The sequence below is a fragment of the Aristolochia californica genome, unplaced genomic scaffold (assembly GCF_029961685.1).
Source record: "Aristolochia californica isolate CCGP_79_NKW_82.1479 unplaced genomic scaffold, dmAriCali1.0.hap1 SCAF_12, whole genome shotgun sequence".
Classification (NCBI taxonomy): Eukaryota; Viridiplantae; Streptophyta; class Magnoliopsida; order Piperales; family Aristolochiaceae; genus Aristolochia; species Aristolochia californica.
The window spans coordinates 27,598,421-27,618,495 of NW_027181793.1; the positions used below are offsets into that span (position 1 = coordinate 27,598,421).

General features: G+C 39.9%; 2 protein-coding genes across 3 annotated transcripts; both read right to left on the bottom strand.

Annotated features, from left to right (window-relative positions):
• Positions 1–8,218: 8,218 nt before the first annotated feature.
• LOC137945592 (cinnamoyl-CoA reductase 1-like) lies at positions 8,219–10,876 on the bottom strand. Its single transcript, XM_068791533.1, has 5 exons — positions 10,703–10,876; positions 10,436–10,590; positions 10,159–10,344; positions 9,666–10,018; positions 8,219–8,630 (listed from the first exon to the last, which is right to left on the bottom strand). Exons 1-5 carry the CDS (start codon positions 10,833–10,835, stop codon positions 8,465–8,467), a joined length of 993 nt encoding a protein of 330 aa, XP_068647634.1. The 5' UTR covers positions 10,836–10,876; the 3' UTR covers positions 8,219–8,464.
• A 2,649-nt stretch (positions 10,877–13,525) lies between these two features.
• Positions 13,526–17,099, bottom strand: LOC137946437 (bHLH transcription factor RHL1-like). 2 transcript variants are annotated; one of them, XM_068792719.1, is made up of 8 exons: positions 16,770–17,099; positions 16,060–16,664; positions 15,745–15,846; positions 15,365–15,535; positions 15,075–15,140; positions 14,729–14,794; positions 14,539–14,610; positions 13,526–14,118 (listed from the first exon to the last, which is right to left on the bottom strand). In XM_068792719.1, exons 2-8 carry the CDS (start codon positions 16,603–16,605, stop codon positions 13,798–13,800), a joined length of 1,344 nt encoding a protein of 447 aa, XP_068648820.1. In that variant the 5' UTR covers positions 16,606–16,664; positions 16,770–17,099; the 3' UTR covers positions 13,526–13,797. The 2 variants fall into 2 exon arrangements, with proteins under 2 accessions (XP_068648820.1, XP_068648821.1); XM_068792720.1 differs by having other exon boundaries at positions 16,766–17,099.
• Positions 17,100–20,075: the final 2,976 nt, after the last annotated feature.

Here is a 20,075-nt window from a genome sequence, read left to right on the forward strand (position 1 = left end):
ATATTCCTTCTTGTGTACGATCAACCTCTAGACCAAGAAAGTGTTTGAGCTGGCCAAGTTCTTTCATCTGGAAATGAATTGATAGATTCTTCTTCGTCTAAAGAAGTTCTGCCTCATTATCACCAGTTATGATCAAATCATCCACATACACTAACACAATAGCTAGTTTTCCTTCATTGGCTTTGACAAACAAGCTGGAGTCTGCAGGTGTTACAGAATAACCACTTTGCGTTATAAATTCAACAATCTTACCATACCACGCCCTGGGTGCTTGTTTCAATCCGTAAAGTGTTTTGCGCAACTTGCAAACATGTTTAGGATGATCTTGCCTCTGAAAACCCATTGGTTGAATCATGTAGATCTCCCGATCCAACTCTCCATGAAGAAAAGCATTCTTCACATCCATCTGCCACAAATTTCAGTCTCGTTGGCTGCCAGTGCAAGTAGGACTTGTACGGTAGTAAGTTTTGCCACTGGACTAAACATTTCATCAAAGTCTAGTCTGTACTGTTGAGAGAAACCACGAGCTACCAATCGTGCCTTGTACCTCTTAATTGACCCATCTGGACGACGCTTGATCTTGTTGACCCACTTGCACGATATGGGTTTCACATCTTTTGGCTTTGGCACTAGATCCCAAATTTGATTTTGCTCAAGTGCACCAATCTCTTCTTTAATTGTTGTCCTCCACTCAAAGCTCAGCGATGCTTCTTCGAAGGTCTCAGGTTCTATTATATTTTCTTCTTTAGCGACGACTGCATTGGCGTATTTTAGATTTAGCCTTCTTGTTCTTGTTGACCTTCGGAGTTAAAATTGTGGAATTGATTCTTCCATTTCACTGGGCTCACCTTCTTCATTGGGTTGTTGATACACACCAGTTTGCTAAGGGCTCTGAATCACTCCTTGCTCAACATCATCATCATTTTGATCTCCTGATTCACCTGAACTTGATGGGAGTTGACCAATATGCTCCCTCGTCTTTTGTTGTAGCTCATCTGTAAATTCTCTTGAATCTGACAAAACTTCCTTCTCTGAGGACCACCACGAAGATGCTTCATCGAATACCACATCTCGTGAAGTGTAGCATTTTCCACTCGTTGGATCACAACATTTTCACCCTTTTCACTAGCTATCGTACCCCCACAAAGATACATCTAATAGCTTGATTATCAAACTTGCTCCATAAATGATCAGGAACAAATACATAACATACACAGCCAAATACTCGAAAGTAACTAACTGTAGGTTTCATGTTCCACAGTTTCTCAAAGGGTGTAACAAGTCTTAACCTTGGTTGAGGAATTTTGTTGATCACAAAGGTTGCAGTCCTCATTGCTTTAGCCCAAAACCTTTCATGTACATTTTTCCCATGTAGGATGCTTCGACACACCTCAGCAAGATGTCGGTTCTTTCTCTCTGCTACACAATTCTGTTGTGGTGTGTTGGCACACGTGTACTGATGACGTATGCGACATTCCCTTAAATATTGGGGAAAATTGCTTGAGCTGTATTCGCCCCCATTGTTTGTGCACAAGCAGCGAATCTTCTTTCCTACTTCTCCCTCAACTGACTCTCTGAACTCTTTAAACCTTGAAAATGTGTCAGATTTTTCTTTCATGAAGAAAAACCACACGTACCTTGAGAAGTCATCAATGAATGTCACCATGTACCTCATACCACTAATTGATAGTTGCTTAACGGGCCCGAATACATCAGAGTGGACTAGCTCTAACGGTTTATTTGCTTTAAACTTTGACTCCTCATACGATAATTGGTGTGTTTTACCATATTGACATCCGGCATAAACCGTGTCTGTTCGAACATCTACTTGAAGAAAGCCCCTTAAGCATCAACTTTTTTACCATCACACTGAGTTTGGAATAGCTGACATGACCTAACCGCATGTATCATAGATCTGCTGTCTCATTTTTCCTTGTCTTATGTACATATGCAGACTCTGCTAACATTACGTAAATTGACTCCATTCGTCACCCCTCCATTATCGGTGTTTCTAAAATTCTAAGATCACAATACACCTTCACATCTTAGGGACCGAATAGAACATAGTGGCTTGATGATGTCAACTGAGCCACAGATAACAAATTTTTCGTCATTTTTGGGACATGATAAACATCTTGAAGTGGCACCTGGTTGGGATTATACCGAGGTGTAACTATAGTCTTACCTATGTGAGCTATCGGTAACCTTGAGTTGTCGGTTGTCACTACCACACGACTTCCCTTGTACTCAGACAGGTTTTGCAGCTTCTGTTTATCACCCGTCATATGATTTGAGCAGCCTGAATCTACAATCCAGTCATTCGTTCAGCTAAAGGTTTTGTAGTCAATCCATTCAGCCTTACCCTTCAGCGAAACTTCTCCCATTTGTTTAGCTAAAGCTTACTACCAAAGCAAATTTTTAAACTGAACAAACTTACTGCTCACAACTCAAGATAGTTTCACCAAAAACAAACAACGGTCCCTGACCGTCCCGCTCTGAAACCAATTGTTGAATAAATAATAGACGGAAGCAAAATATCACAGACACCAATTTTTAACATGGTTCGCCCAAATCTGGCTACATCCACAGGCTGCTGCACAATTCTTATATATGGAGAAAAATTCTTATAGAGAGTGTTTACCACACTCTCAAATCAACAAACCCATAACTGCATCTAATCACAGAGAACAATAATTTTTATTTACTGTTGTAGTACTGGTTCCACGGCCTCTCTCTGCAGCGTCGTCTTGACGACTCGAAAACCTTTCTCTTTTTTCGCACAGAAGCACACCACCACCCAGATCCAGAAATCCCGAGCCTCCACAGCTCTCTCTCCTCCAACAACACCGACGGCGTCGCTCAGTTACGACAACAACGAGAGTCCCACGGACTCTCTCTTCTCCGGCAACAGCGAGAGCCTCCCGAGCTCTCTCTCTCTTCCGTCAACGACGAGAGCCTCCCGAGCTCTCGCTCTCTCTCTTCCGGCTACGGCGAGAACCTCCCGTGCTCTCTGTTTTTGTCCCAAATTTTTTCCCTTTCTGTTTCCCCCTTACTGTTTGTATCTCCCGACGCACTGATATCTACATGTCGGCCCACACAGGTTGGGCCCGCTGGTGTTGACTTTTAACAAGTGTTTGACTGAAATAAATCACATTAACCAGTGGGAGACCTTGTTGTGATTGAGTTGCCTGCTTAAGCGGCATCCAAAGAGGCCACAAGATTAAAATTTCTGGTTTTATTTATTGATAAACTAAGATGAAGAGTTCCTTTTAGATAGCTTAAGATCTGTTCGACTAAACTCAATTGAAATTGTGAAACGAACGGAATATTTAGAGGTAAACAAGAGGAGACACATGTATGATTATAATATCTACAATTGACAGACTGGAAGCCTGTTATGTGACTTGTATACTTGCAGCCTAGGAAAGAAATATATATAAAAAAAAATGGATCTTTTATAGAAAGAGAGTACCTCGTGTATAAAAAAAATGGGTGAAAAATGGGATAAACGAGTTTTCTGATTGTGAGATAATTGGTTTGGGAGACGTAGAGGGAAGAGGTGAAGCTGAATATGATTTATTTAGCAAAGGAGATGGAAGCTCCATGTGAACAAGATAAAGGGGGGGATTCAAGAATGGACTGTTTAGGGTCATATACTAAGGAGAGGTAATGACAAGGGATTAGATCATAAACTTAATCAATGATTCATAATCTAAACCCAACTGAAGGAAGCTTCGAAATTCATAGTTGTGCTGGCAAGTCAGTAAGTTCGATGTGCTGGCAAGAAACTTGGAGAATAAACCAGATAAATAGCAAAGTGTGTGGCAAAGAATTTGCCATGTAGCGAAGGTTTCTGTAGTGATTATTCACCCATGACATATATAAATACTTATGTAAGTAATGTGAAACGATAAGAGAGAAAGAAGAAGATAGAAAAGAAAATTACAGAACCTCTTCCTGTCCGAGTGTAATTTTTTTTTCAGAGAGAAGAGAATCACTTTAAGTTTCCAACAAGGGGAGTCGATGAAGAAAATATGTTATCAGGGTGATATGGTCTTATGTTTTCACATTAATTAACATGTCGAGACACAAAAATTTCCCAAGAGCTGGACAAAAGTAACCAAAATCTTTTAAGTCAGCCCCGGGTCATAGAAAAACGCAAAGCAAGGATTTTGATTAAAATATATTATAGGGCTTAAGCAATGGGTAAAAAAGACAACCAAAGATAAGTAAATGTCCTCACGTTTCTTGTGGCTAGGGGTGGCTTCGAACCGAGCCGGTTCGCGAGCCGGCTCGGTTTGGCTCGGTTCGATTCGTCATTTATCGAGCTCGAGCACCGAAATCGGTTCGTTTACCTTAACGAGCTGAGCTCGACCGAAGCTAGGTTCGGTTCGTCAACTCGTGAGCCGGCTCGAAATGAGTCGGATCGGTATGAATCCGTAACGGGATCGCGAGCAAGCGGGGAGCGGGAGCGAGTGGGGAAAAAAAAATTTCGCCCCCCTCGTCACCGCCGACCCCTCCCATCGGTTGTTGTCGCTGCCTCTACCGCCGTCGTAGCTATTCTCCGGCGCCTATACCGCCGTCACAGCTGCTCGTCGGCCGCCTCTGTGGCCGTCCATTCGATTTTTTCTTCTCCTCGTCGTCGCCTTTGTTTCCATCGTCGTCGCTTCTGTCACCGCCGGTTCCGTCGCCGCCGACTCCATCGTGGCCGTCATCCCCGATGATAGGTCTTCCCCGACACCGTAACCCCCTTCCCTCCGCGTCGTCTCGACGGAAAACCAAAACAGGGGAGAAATAATCTCCCCCTTCCTCGCGAGAAGATGATCTCGCACATGCGATATCATAAAATAAAATTAAAAAAAACTTTTTCCTCTGGAAAAAATTAAAAATAAATTTTATAGAAATAATTTTCTATAAACTATTAGTGTCTCATGTTTTTTTAAACAATTTTCTAATTGAATTTTTTTATTAAAAATCATATAATTTTCTAAGTAAGATTTTTCATACCAAGATGGGGTAGAAAACTGTATAGAAAATTTTTGAATAAGTATTTAACAGTTGATGCTGTAATACTTTTAGCATGAAGCAATTTTCATTACAATTTTGTGTTTGATATTTTATTTAATTAAAAATTTATCGATAAGTATAATAATATATTAGATTGATTATTAATTTTTATTTATTTCCCTAGAAGAGACAATAAAAGGTCCATTTAACTTTCCTAAGAAAATTTTAAAATATTTCCTGTAATTTTCTAATAAGTCACTAATAGTAATAAGATTTTATTTAAAGGTTTTTTTGGGAATATGTATCATAGGAAAAATATTTTTAGTTTTTCCTAAAATATAAATTTTTATCTAGGGGCACTAAATTATGGCCAGATTCAAAAATTACAAAACAAGCTAGACAACAATTGGAGTAAAAATATTAATATTGGTGCCATTTAATCCATTATTGAAATTCAATCCTGAACCTCCCCTATCATTAAATTATATTTAAAATGTATGCATAATTTTATATATAATTTATTCAAAGCCACCCCTACGTGCGAGATCATAAACAAGGGAAAAAAAATTCTTTGTCCCTTCCTCATGGCTCTTAAATAAATTGAAAAGATATTTTAGTAGAAATACGTTTCTAGAGACTATTAGTGGTTTTTTCAATAAATGTTGAAAAAGACATTTTTAATAGAAATATAGGGACCATTAGTGCCTCATATTTTTTCAAAATATTTTTCTAATTATAATTTTTTTTAAAAAATCATATAATTTTCCAAGTAAGATTTTCTTGCGAAGATGGGTTAGAAAACCATATAGAAAAATTTTGAATAAGTATTTGACAGTTGATGATATAATACTTTGAGCATGAGGCAATTTTCATAGCAATTTTGTGTTTGACATTTTATGTGATTAAAAATTTATCGATAAGTATAATAATATATTAGATTAATTATTAATTTTTATTTATTTCCTTAGAAAAGGCAATAAGAGGTCCATTTAACTTTCCTAGGAAAAATTTAAAATATTTCTTGTAATTTTCTAGTAAGTTTGTAATAGTAATAGGATTTTATTTAAAGAATTTATAGTTTTTATTTGGGTGATTGTAAATTGATAGTGATATTTTATTTAATTTTTTTTGTGTTTGATTATTTTATGGAGTTTATTTATAATGTTATGCAGTGTATGGAGTGTTTAGATTATTTTATGGAGTGTATAAACAATTTCATGAATTGTTTATGGAATGTATAGACAATTTTATGGAGTGTTTATGGATTGTTTATGCAGGTATTATGTATATTGATTATGCCCAATTTTAAAGTAGAGGTCATGCCCAATTTTATATAAGTATTATATATATATAGATTATGCTCAATTTTAAGTAGAGGTTATGCCCAATCTTATACACATATTATATATATAAGTTATGCCCAATTTTATGTAGAGGTCATGCCCAATTTTATATAAAATGTATGCATAATTTTATATACATTTTATTTGATATATATTTTTTAAAAAATTTTAAATGTATGTTGAGGCTCGAGCTCGGCTCGAACTCGTTGGGCTTGAGCTCGATAACAGTTTTAGGCTTGAGACGAGGCTCGGCTCGAAATATTTAAATCAAGCTCGACTCGAACATAAGCAGGTTCGGGCTCGGCTCAGCTCGATGCCACCCCTACTTGTGGCTTTGCATTGTTGATGCAAATGTAGCTCACGAAACTTGGAGTGATGAGTATAAATGTCCTCACGTTTCTTCCGGACATCAAAGGCTATTTGAAGCCACATGCAAGCAGTTGGTTTAAGCCTATTTTCTCTCCCACTCTATAAACGCCGGATTCAAAAAGAGGGGGCTCGATTAGAAGATGATGATGGTGATCCATTAGAGCGTTGAGACAAAAGATTGTTAAGCCATTGGAACATAGTCGGTGTCAATAAGCTTCACGGCCAGTAGAAAGGTGATAGACGTCACCAGAATCAAATTCGATTTTTACTGTAATCAGACATTGTGAGAGGTAGAGAAGGTGAAGGATTCATGGAAAAGTTAAATGTTAGAAGAAGAAGAGAATGAGAGAAGGAATGACGATTCAAAAAATAAATGCCCAGAAAATCATAACCCTAATTCGTCTGATTCCATGAAAAGCAAGAGTGGCAAATAATATTAAGTTGACTGAATGATTTTCAAGAGAGTTACATGGGTTTCTATGGCTTGTTCTCAACGTTCATTTGTTTGAACGTTGCGAGAGTACAACAGTAGGAGTAATATTCCCACCTGAACTTGTAAAACCTAATGATAATTGATAAAGCCTTCTCTTTGTCTTCTTACATGATCTGTTTCAAATATTTGTTTTGATGAAACTCATCTGAGTATATAATACCATGTGAAGTTGCAGGCAAGTTTTCGAGTACTAGATCCGATCAAAGAAACCAAGTAGAAGAAGTAAGTAATTAAGTTGAGAGAAATCTTATTCTAATCAAAATGGTTAAGGAAATTGAGAAGAATCACATGAAAGAAATCGGCATTAGAAGCAGAGTTAACTTAATGTTTGTCAGGTTGATTATGGGAAGAGTCATCTGACCCCAGTTTGAGTTGCTCTTTCACGATTGCTAGGCTGAGCAACATAAAACGGCTATGGGCCTCAACATGGCACTTAAGTTGTTCGGAGGATTAACCCTGTTGTTGTCAATAACATATTTGAATTCGCATTTTAAATGTTTAAACCACCCAAACGATGGATTGTGATGGCACCAGCACAAGGCATTGTCTCATTAGAAAAAGTTTCTAGGGTCACTGAGTCAGAATATGGAATATTGGAAACTTGAATACCTCCTAGTCTGATATGAAAATAACCGGTATTTAGAATTCTGGGAGAGTTTATTTTGAAAAGTGGTTTATGTATCCTGAACTTCCCTAGCTTTCTATGATTAAAGTGGGTTACTAACACTCCTAATCCTCTCATTGTGTTCATACCAGTGCTCAGTTCAGACCACCTCCAAAAGTATAAAGTTCAAAGTACTAACACGTAAAGTAATCAAGCATTGATGAAAGAGAGATTGAACGTACTGAAAAGGGCTTCGAATTTGTTAGGCCGGGAACTAACATTCGGAATGGAGAAAGCCTAAGACACGTCTCCCTGAAAGGAGTGAGCTTATAATCTAATGTTAATATTCGACTAATTACTCCCATCAAAGCTATAAAATTTAGCTCGAAGGCAATACTCCCATAGACAAACTACAAACTGTAAATAATTGCTATAATATCTCTATACAATCATATATAAGAGATCACGTACAAATATGAAGGACACATTGTCCACTCAAAATTATCAGCGAGACTTCTGCCCTGACATCAAACTCCCAAGGACAAACAGTAACGACAAAGAAAGCAAGTTTTAGTTTTATACTCTTACTAATCATCTTGCTCACAGTCCTTTTTATTTAATTCCAGTTTTAATGGGGGCAAACCACTCTTAGGAGATGGGTTGTGGGGGTGGAGAGAGGTGGCCCTTTTCCTGCAAGCTCTTTACAGTGTCGTAGAGGCTTTGCTTGACTGGGGTGAACTCAAGTCCCAACTCTTTGAGCCGCTGATTCGAGAACTTGTAAGGTTTCGCCCTGGGATTCACCTCATCCGAGCACCTTCACCATGGAAACAATCATTAACAATGATAAGAATATCAATAATAATGATAATACTCTTAACAAAGAAGCCTTCGTTTGGGAACAAAAGAATCTGCTGAGATGGGTCTTGATTTCTAAAAGACTTCTTTCGTAAAGAAGCCGTCGTGATTGTAATTGATATCATATGTCACCCAGCAGATATGTCAATGATGAAGTTTGGTAATGGTTGTTGGCACACATCTCACCAAACACTCCAGCAATTCTGCGTCAGAGATACTTGATGGACCTAATTTTTTTCTTTTCCAGCCCCCCAGCAATCATTACATTATTGACAGCATTGAAGAAATTTTCGTGGAGAAATAAGAGTCCTGCTCTTTCCTCGAGCACTATCAGCCCTCTAGAAGTCTTCTAGCCAATAAAATATAATATAAGGCAAAATTTGCGAGGGGCTAAGGAAAGAACTACAGGTAAAGGACGCCAGGCTGTCTTTCGATTTTTATATATTTACTTTTATTGCTTTTTAGGTGGGAAACTGGTCCTGGAGTCGACGCCATAGTGGTCCAGAGGTTTCCGTAGACACTAGAGACCTCAAAGAGAATGTGACTCGTGGTAGGTAGGGAAATTTGCCTGTCACAAAAGATTAACAATTGGGAGAGATTACCAAAATCCGAGTAGAAGACATGGACATGAGGCCTGCCAAGGGTGGTCCATGTATGTTTGGTACACCGACCAGGGGAGCCCCGTCAGTCAAACGTTTGAAACATTTTAGGCTGTCTTCTCTTTATGAGCCATGAAAGCATAGATTCTATTTGGGATTTGAAGCAAAAGGCACGGCTTCTTCTAAAAGAAATAAATTATCCCCTGCCAAAACACGAAGAACTACCTTATTTGTCATGCTTTGACGCCAAAACAGCAATGAGTTTGCAAATTCGGACGAGGCTTGCATGGAAGTTTCGAATTGTCCACTCTTTCCAAGCCAAAATCATTATGGGAGCTCATATTTCAAAATAAAAGCGAGAGGGAGAGAATTGAAGCGAAATTTAAGCTACTTACTTGGTGGGAATGGGATACCCTGGGAAGAGCTTGGAGAGAATCTCGACGACGTCACCGCGGTGGAGGACACTCTCGGCGCAGAGGTAGCGGCCGGAGGCTGACGGCGTCTCGTAGACGAGTATGTGGGCCTCCGCCACGTCCCGCACGTGCACGTACGCCTGCACCGAGTTTGCATACGTCTTGGTAGACCCAGTTAAGTACTTGAGTACGTGCACTATACTCGCATTGACTGTGGGCTGAAGTATCGGACCAAGCACCAGCACGGGGTTCACGACCACCAAGTCCACCTCCCGTTCCTTGGACACCTCCCAAGCCGCCTGCTCCGCAACCGCCTTTCCGTAGCAATACCAATTCTGTATCATTCCGAAAACACGAGAAAATATTGATTACTGACCCGAAGTCGAATCTCAAGTCCAAAATGCCAGTAAATACTTCACCTGTAGAGGCATTACTGTCAAACACAGTGAGAATCAAGGAGGCAAGTCGGAATGACCTTAGTTTTTTTGCAGAAGTCGAGATCACTCCAGCAAGTCTCGTCGACGACCTCGTCAGGGCCCCGGTTTGGATCCATATAGACGGCTCCGATCGAAGACGTGAACACCACGCGGCGGACTCCGGCCTCCGCAGCCGCGTTGATGACGTTCTTCGTCCCGTCCATGGCCGGGGCAATCATTTGCTCCTGCGAGAAATCGTTCCCAGACTAAGATCACCTCATCACCCTGCCAGTTTTCAAAAAAGAGAAAAAAGTGTCGATCTATCAAAATACTAACAGGATCGTCCGTGACTGGAGAAGCGGTGTGGAAAACACCATGGCAGCCTTTAATCGCTTCGCAGAGGCTCTCGTAATCCAATAGATCGGCTTTGCAGAGAATCAAGCGCTGATGCGCACCTTCCAGCTCCTTTAAATGGAAATTCTTGGGATCCTCTAAACTCATAATATTTAAAATTTTATTAGAAAAAAGAGACAGATATCAGAATTGTGTAAAAGAGCACGAACTAATTCCGTATTAACAAAAAACCGAGAATAGGAAGAAAACCTGGATTTCTAACAGTTCCCTTAACAGTGTAGCCTCTTTCCAACAAAAGCTTGACCAACCAAGAAGCAATGAAACCGCCGGCTCCCGTCACGCAGACGGTCCGACCGGCCGCAGAGGAACCTTCCGCCGGCATGTCGACAGTACCAGGAACACCGCTGACGGAGGAGTCTTTATTTACGGGCCGTTGAATTGGGTGCTGGGAATCCTCACATCGCTTTATAGACTCCAACCGTTGGACACGTGTCTTCTGTTCACTTAACCAGCAGTACCAGAATATTTCTGCGAATTGCGGGTGAGACTAACTATAGTTAGTTAACCCTGGGTGTAGTTGGTGGAAATGCTAGCGCCAAGGGCAACTGCGCTAGAGTTGGTGGGCTTTCCACCTCATCTGGAAGGAAAATCATGTAATTGGTCCACGAGTGCAATAACTCGATCGTTTGTACAGGTTGTACTTCTTTTAGATACCGAAAAATGAAAAAAAAATATTCATATTTTTGCAAGAAATACGCACGAGTATTTTAATTGTCTCTTCGTTTAGTATTTTTTATATTTGTATATATTTTTTTTAAATGAGAGCAGTCATTCAATCAAATATGGACAAGCTATAAAAAGTAAAATATGTTACTTATTCTACTAATCATTGTGCCAAAAGATTCGTATGTTAGCGCAATCCCACCTATACAGGGACGGCCAAAGACAAACTCCTACCTATGCGGGGACGAAACAAACGGGGGAGCGGGACTTGAACTCGAGACCACCTACTCTGATACTTACTAACCATTACGCCAAAAGACCGGTTTGTTAGCGAAGGCGTAACATGCATATTAAAGACAAGCCATTTCAATAACTTATTTTTCTAATTTTTCATTTGGCAAATTTTAAATTAATGAATTTTTAATACAGGCTTAGTCAAATTGAATTCAGTTATGGACACTTGTCATCACAAATATACTTTTTTAAGAAATATTTAAGCCCATCAGCAGTCCACGAACTTCCTAATCCTCAAAATTGTCGGGCCCCCTCTTTTATTTAACAATCCTTCTATGTAAAGACCTTTTCAAAAGTGTAATTTAGTTACTGCTAAACAACAGAAATTTTTTTTTTTTTCTTTTCTGTGGGTTCCATGGCCTAAAGTTTACAGAGAGTTTCACTCCCGTATTAAAATCATCCTGAGACCACCTCATGTGTGTTAACTTCAACACGGAAAGCAGCTTCTCATTAATTTGGTGCATGACCTGGAGCTTACTATCCACTTAAAAAGCAGAAAACACGAACAGAATCGCCTGAAGTTTTCAGCACCACATGAGTTTACTTTGGGCAGAGATGCTCAACTGATGATCAGGAGATGGGAGAGAGAGCGAGAGAGAGTCAAAGAAGAGAGGATGGAAAGAAGGTGACATGTGGTAGATGTCAGGAGAGAGCAATGAGGCACACAGAAGCACAAGAGGAATGTCAGAATGTGAAGTCGCAATCGACTCAGCCTATTTGGATCCCACCATCTCAGTTTACAGGCAGAAGACATGATACGCCTTGGTTTTTTTTTATACCGCACCAACAACAATAGACAACACTGCGCATAATTTATGGTGGAAAAAAAAAAAAAAAAAGGGGTTGCCCTTCTGACCAGGGAAACAGTAGGCACTGACCCACCCATAATAACCCATTCACATCTGCTCAATGCGCATAAACGTCCAAAACTACACTCTGCTCCTCTTCCAAACGCCCAAAGCTTTCTTGTAAGTTCGTTAATGGGAGGAACCCAGAGACAAGAAAGGGCGCTTAACTCATAGCACCCACTAGTAAAATGATAACGATAAAGTGAACTCTCTCCATCCCTCTTATGTCAACTCAACTTTCGATCGAGCTTGTTTGCCTTGTGAGCGTCAAATTTCCTAATTTTCCCTAATGGTGATTTATGCACTTGTGCGCTATAGTACTAAAAGTAGCCGAATTCGCATAGCAAATGAAACACGTAATTGAAGCAGGCACAAGTCCATCACTTGAACAGACCAAACACTTAGAAAAGGAACATAAACACGGAATCCAAAAGCATGAAAAAACTGGCTTTTGTTGCCCGAATTTCCATTATCACTTGCTTGCTCTTCGCAAAAAAACTTGCTGACGTTGGATACATGATAACGTGGCTAAAGGTTGCAATACTCCACTAATCTCCTACTTACCTAGTGCTTATACCGAGTTATACTAATTACTTCCCGATAAAGAAGATATATACCATTCCCTTCTTTTACAAATTAACTTCACAGCTGCTTTCATCTAGCTTAGTCCATCCCCAGTTATGAATAAGTAGTCGACACGAACGAGTAGACAAATAGCCATTGAAGTATATAAAGAATTTTCAGACGATCCTGCTCCTCATGTATTTAAAAAGAAAACAAAAAACAGTTAGCACATATGTCTGCATGAAAAGGTGCAAGACAAAAAACTAGGATTGAGAATGGACAAGAACCCACCAAAGAAGATAAAAGAAAAAAAAAAACCACCTCCCCCTCTCCAAGTGTTTTCTTTTGTTTTTTCTCTGCCTCTCTTTCCAATTGTTTTTTGGCTCGTTGACTCCCTCCATCACTAACATGATTCATTCACTAACGAGTAGATAAAGAAACAGATTTCAAAACGTACTCCCACGAGTCATTGCCTCTCTTCCTCCCTCTTTTCTTCCGCCACCATTATTTTTCTTTTCATAAACATTAAAAAAGAAACAGCAGCCACTGACAATCTCCTCCATACATTGAAAAAACGACAAGCAACCCAACTCATAAAATTAAACCAACTGAGAACGACGAACGCAAAAGAGGAAGATAAACCTACGAGCATAACTGCATCAGCCTTTTTGCCTAACTAAAAGATACAAAAACTTGAAAAAAAAACGATGGATGTGAACAATAAAAGGAAGGGTATGGCTAAAAAGCAGTCGGAATTGTTGCAGCTTGGCCAAAGTCTACGTGAATACGGCGTCAATGAACCGACTTCCACATTCTCGCAGACTTCACGCCGTCAGTTAATGTACACCCTCAGTCTTCTACCATCTTCATCTTCTCCATTGTTTGCTTCGCGAGTATGTTTATGTTATAAGTCTATCAAGGTTTAGAGACAGAGGCAGCGTCCTTGACGGAGGTGTCGGCTCCGCCATTGGCAATGGCGGACTGAACAGTGAGAACCGACATGCTTGGGGAGGAAGGGGAGTCCCCGAGCAAAGGATTGGAGCTGCGAGTTGCCGATGAGATGGCCGAGGCGAGTGAGATGGGCATGAGACACAGCCCTTTCCCCTGGAGGTACTGCATGGCCGAACCCATGTCTTCTTCCATCAGCTTCGCCACCGCGTGTTCCGTCACTGTTAGGCTGTCATTTGTCGACGACGCTTGGTTCCCGTTACTGCTCCTTCCCATGCCGCTCGCCGCCTGAAACCACTCACCACTTACCTCATTGAGTTATTATTAACAAATCATGAAAGAGCTTTAGAAAAAACACAACAAGAAAATGAATAGTTTAAATTAAATACTAATGCGTCACCAACTACCCCATTAAGGGTGTGTGGTATATTCGAGACCAACAAGATAATAAACATTCAAAGCATTTCCATTTGAAAAAGGAACCGCCAGTAAAGAAATGGAAGACAACCCTTTCTACTCTCTTTCTCCCTCTTGAGAAATTTCCGAGACGACAAGGACAGATCCCTACTCAAAAGTCTCGAACTCTCGAAGTGCTCTAGGCTGACGGACAATCAGCAGGGAACCCCCAGTATAGGAAAAACGAGAAGGCAATGTTAATTTATCAATTTTGTGCTCTTTATTTAACTGATTGTAATCCTTTTTTTTTACCTCCGAGGAGGAAATATCAGCGACGAGGGGGGCGACAGCTGAAGCACCACCGAGCCTGCTCATACTCAGAACCTGGACACGCAAAGTAACAAATTGTCGAGCCGTTATTATATTACAGATTTCAGATCAAAATGACTCTTTCTCCTACTTTAATTAATAAAAAAACAGGAATCCGAAGAAAGTATTTTACCTTGACTTGGAGCTGGAGGAATTTTACGTAATCGATAATTTCGTCCAGCATCGATGCCTTGTCCGTCTGTCATTCCAAGCCAGCAAAAAGATGCAAAAAAGACCATCATCACCACAGGCAACATTCGTAATTACGGATACAACCCCGATCCTTTTTTCCACTAGAGGACAAAACACACGTCCCTTCACAGAGGGACGAGAGGAATTTTGGCTTTGCCTCCAGTCAGAGTCATCTCACTAGGAAATAACAGCAAATTCGCGCCCGTCGGCTTTTCCTCAAACCGGAAAATCGACCAATAAAAAGTAAAGCAGGGCATAATGGGAAAGAAACGCAATCTCCCACTTACCTTATTCGCGTTTGGCACCAGTTCTTGCAGAGCTTTCATTCTTTCGGCGATACGCTCCCTGCGCAACTGCCACAGAAAACAAAAACAATACCATAAAATTTAAAAGGTCATTTCGAAATCGAAGAACAGAACGAATCAAAATGAGAACAAACAGAAAAGCCAGGCGTCTTCGTGTTTTCCAGATTTTTTTTGTCGGTAGGGTTTTAATGTGTAATGTTGCACTCAGTGGTTTAATTTGATTAAATCAACTAACACAAACAAAATAACTGGAAAAAAAAAAAAAAGCTTACTCTTTCAGCGATACTGTGCGGATCAGTCGCCTGTCCTCTCCTGGCCCTAACTCTCTGTCTCGGTGCGGCTGTGCCACCGACACCGACACCGGCACCGGCCCCTGCCGCCGGTGGTTGATTGATTCCTGTACCGGTGGCTGTGCCGAAGTTCTGAGATCCAATCGAAACCGTCTACGAATTGGACAAAAAATGAGTTGAACTTAACATTAGTAAAGTCAGTGAAAATCTTGATTTGGGCGAAAGTTTAGGGAAGAACTGGATGGATGATCGAATATGAATATGCTAATGATTACGGTTCAGTAACGTCTTATAGATTGAGCATTATAACACTATCAAGAAAAGAATAATCAAGAATAGAAAGTTTAGGATGTTTTTTATACTTGAGGGGGTTGGAAAGGTTGTTGCTGGCTAGTTGTTTGAGTGGTTCGTGGAAGAGATCCGGTGAATCCGTTGTAAAGCCCTGGAACCGTACCCTCTCCTCCCTAAAATTGAAACAAACTGATTCAGAAAGAGAGAGAGAAAAAAAAAGAGAGAGAAGTTCAAACAGATAGAAATGGATCATGGAATCTTAATTTCATACAAATATATAGATAAATAATATCAGGAGAGATTTGGTTAGGAGATATTCTACAGATTAATCGAGGTCGTTCCCCTTGGCAAAAAGGGAACTCGTAAACGGAAACGGAGGGACTTACCGCGTTGTGCGATCTGAAGGAAGCCCCCACGTCAAGGCGAGAATCTGAAGATTCGCCGTTGCCCAAAGATAGGGGTAGTGGAAGAAGACCAGACTCGCAGCCGGCCGCCGCCGCTGATGGGGATCTCGTCATGCCTGCTCTAGCCATTAGAAGTTGCTGCGGAAGAACCATGGGTTTCCCCCCGGCGGTTGGAGAATTTCCGCTTATTTGATGCTGACGGAGGCGCGAGGCGAGGAGACTGGACTCGTCGTAAGGGTTGTGGTGAAGATTCTCGGCGTGCTGGGACGGGTCGTCGGAGTGGTTTTGTGAGACGAGGGATATGTTGAACAGCTGCTTCTGGTTGTCAGACCACGAAGGGTAGCCGGAAAGCATTTGGTCAAGGAAATCGTCATGAGACTGTGTAGGGTCGAAATGGGAGGTGGGCTGCACTTGCATCTGAGGGTTTTGAATCTGCTGTTGCTGTTGTTGAGATTGTTGGTTATTCTGCAGCTCTTGCAGAGCCATCATGGATGCCATTCCTTGCATTTCTTTACTGCAAGGCTGCATAGATTGTCTTCACGACTTAATCTTCTCCGCGCAAGTTCGCCTTCCAGATATATATCTCCCTAACAATCAAAGACAACATTTCAGGCGGCGCTTGTTGCAGTAGTCCTGATCAAACTGGTCGCAAGAGAGAGAGAGAGAAAAAGAGCTATAAAAGAATTACCTACCTTGGAGCAGGAGGAGGCGAGCGAGGTTTTTCTCTGTTGGGATTTGAAGATCAGAGAAAGAGAAAGAGACGTTTTTCTTTTGATCTTCGTGAAGTGTGGGTGATGTTGTTTTTCTGAGAAGGGGAAAAGACCAGGAATTTGTACGTGTCTTCTTACACTAATATAATCTGATCCTATCTAATCACCATCATCATGATTATAATAATAAATACCAAAAGAGAGAACCTCTTTCTCCGTTCACCTCGCTTACTTCATTAAATACCCCCGCACGCGGCACCTCCTTTCCCACTCCGTTTAACTCCACTCTCGACCTTCTTTCTCACTTCTCTTCTCCTGCTTGGTATACGAGGAGAGAACAACTAGCTGAGAAGCGCTACCTAAAGCGTCCAATGACGTCATATTACATCACATTGCGAACTACAAAGCCTTCTCAGAGTCTTCTCGTGCTTTCACTTACCCTGGCTACGACTTGCAATAATGGAAATCCGCGGGATTGCCCCTAGTACGGTATTTCGTTTTGGGCTCCTCCTTCAAGCGCTCTTCTCTCCCGCTTTTTTCTCCCTCTCCCCGTTAAAATACAAACGGCTCCAACTTTTTACAGGCTGCCGTATCGTTCTTGTTCCCTCCTGTTCTCTTCTGTCTTCTGTCTTCTGTCCACCGTGCTCGTCCTCTCTCACTCCTCTCCACTTTTTCCCTTTTCTCCCTTTTTTGTTTTTGTTTTGGAATTTCGTTCTCCTCAATTTCTGCACGCCCAAAACATTCCCTAGGGAAAGCCTCCCACCGTGCGTCCACCTGACCGCAACCGATAGGATCCGTGTCGCCGCTCCGGCGTCGCGAACAGTTGGACGTCAACCTTCTGGCCAAACGAAACGGACGGCTAGGATCGTGGCACGTTCGCAGCTCTCCCGGCTTTTGAGCCGAACAATCGATCTCTAGTTTGATATTTGGTCCGCGATTCCACAAGCAACGCGGTTAAGTTAAATAAATAAAAAAAAAAAGGTGTAAATGAAGGTGGAGATGATTAATGGGTGGGAGGGAATAATTTGGGTGATGATTCATTTTTCAAAGTCAACTGTAATCCCGAAAATGGGAACTGATTTGGAGAATTTCAGAACATGGTCTTATTCAAGTACCATCTGTACATCCCAAAAATTCCAGCTTCCCATCAACCCGGTTGCTCTTGGCCTTCTTCGGCATCATATCTGAACTTAGTCAATCTGATCTTCACTTACCCATTGTTGTGCAAAAGAAAGTAAGGTCATGTACTCAACAGCCCATTTCTAACTATATCAATTTTGATTCTCTCTCTCATTCGTTTAGAAATCTTGCCCTTTTTTTTTCATCTATATGAATTAAATTCACTAGCAAAAAGACTTCTCTCAACAAATTCTATAATTCGTTGGGAGAGACAAAATTTCTCCAAGTGAATATGAAATTCATTGGTAGAGATCATCGACTTCTGCTAGTGAATTTCAAATTTGTTAGGAGAGATCTAATTTCCAAACCTTCTTGGCAGGAGTTTAAGAGAAAGTTGACTTCTTCAATGAATTCCTATATTTGTTGGAAAAAATTAACCATTGAAAAACTCTTTCTTGTAATTTTGAATTAAATAATACAAATAAAGTATGCTACAGGAAAATTTAATGAATGAATAAATTAATTATAAATTTTCACTTTAATTATATTATTATCTCTTTTTAATTTTTAATTTTTTTATTAATTTTATCCATTTCTCTTTTTATTCACCTCCTATTTTTTATTTTTTATTTTTTTCTTTTTCTTTTTCACTTTTTCTTTCTCCTTTTCTTCCATTTTTTCACTTGCTTTTCCTTTTTTCTCTTGGATAATCTAGAATATTCATTTGATTTATATATTTCCTAGAGATTATTTAAAATTTTCAATTTTGATTAAAAAACTAGCCGTGGAGGAGAAAAGCAAAAGAGTAAAAACATCGTTTTTCTTTGCAAATTTGGGACACTTGTTGGGAGAAGTCCAACTGAAATTGGAAAACTCATTGAAAGTCACCCCTCTTAACGAATTCTCTTCTCCTTTTTTCCTTCTTCTCTTTTACCTTTTTTTTTTCTTTAATCTTGCTTTTTTGTTTTTTTGTTTTTTCCTTTTTTTTTTCTCTTTCTTTCCTTTTTTTTCTTCTCCTCCCAACAAAAAGAGGAGAAAGAAGGAAAAAAGAAAAGAACTTTCTCCCAGCAAAATTAGGAAATTCATTGAAATAAAGTCCTCACTCCTAGCGAATTTTCTAAATCATTGGGAAAACCTTAGTTTTATTTTTATTTTTTTCCTTCTTTTTTTTATTTTTATTTTTATTTTTTCCTCAATCTTCTTTACTGTTTCCCCTTTTTTCTCCTCCTATTTTTTTTCCTTATTTTTTTTCCTTTTCTCTTATTGAGGTGAAGACCAAAAAAACACAAAAGACTTTCACAACGAATATAGGGGAGAAGGGACTTTCTCCCAGCAAATTCCCAATTTTGTTGGAGAAAATCCCTTCTCCAGGGCAAAACCTTTATGTAATTTTGAATTAAATATTGAACCAATAAATTACACGACAAGAAAAATTAATGAACGAACAAAATAATTATAATTTTTCATTTTAATTATAATATTACCTCTTTTTTTTTTAAAAAAAACTAGATTATTTTACATCATAATTAATTGCATCTAAAAAATATGATTTTACTGATTCTATTTAAAAATTATATCTAATTTTTCATTATTTATTTTTTATTCTCCTCCTTTTTTTTCTTTTTCCTTATTCTCTCTTTTCTCTTTTCTTTTTCCTTTTTCCCTTTTCTTTTTTCCTTTCTTCTTTTCCCTTCTCCTTTTTTTTCTTTTCTTTCCTCCCTTTTTCTTCTTTTCCTCTTTTCCTCTTTTCCTCCCTCTTCATCCTTTTTTTTTTCTCCCTTTCTTCCCCTTTTTTCTTTGTTTTGCCTCTCGCCTAGCCCTGGGAAAGGGGGAGGGGGGGATGATTTCTTGTTACTTTTTTTTAAGTGTAATTTGTTGATTGTGATAATAAAGAGGGAGGAGCACATCTGGAAATGTCAGAAAAGGTCAAAAGTGGGGCGAACGTGGTAGATAAATGAATGTAGGGTTTCGAGGGAAGAGGGGAGAGGGATGCGAGTCCGGTCTGGGTACCGCGACTCGTCCCAGCTCACATACCCAAACCACCTGAAGCCCATTTTTAAAGGTGGCTTGAGTAGATGAGGCGGTTCTGCCCTGCCAATCCATGATCTTGACGGGCTGGTTGGCGGACGAAGTATATCAACTAGGTGAAACTGGACTTGGTGGGTTTCG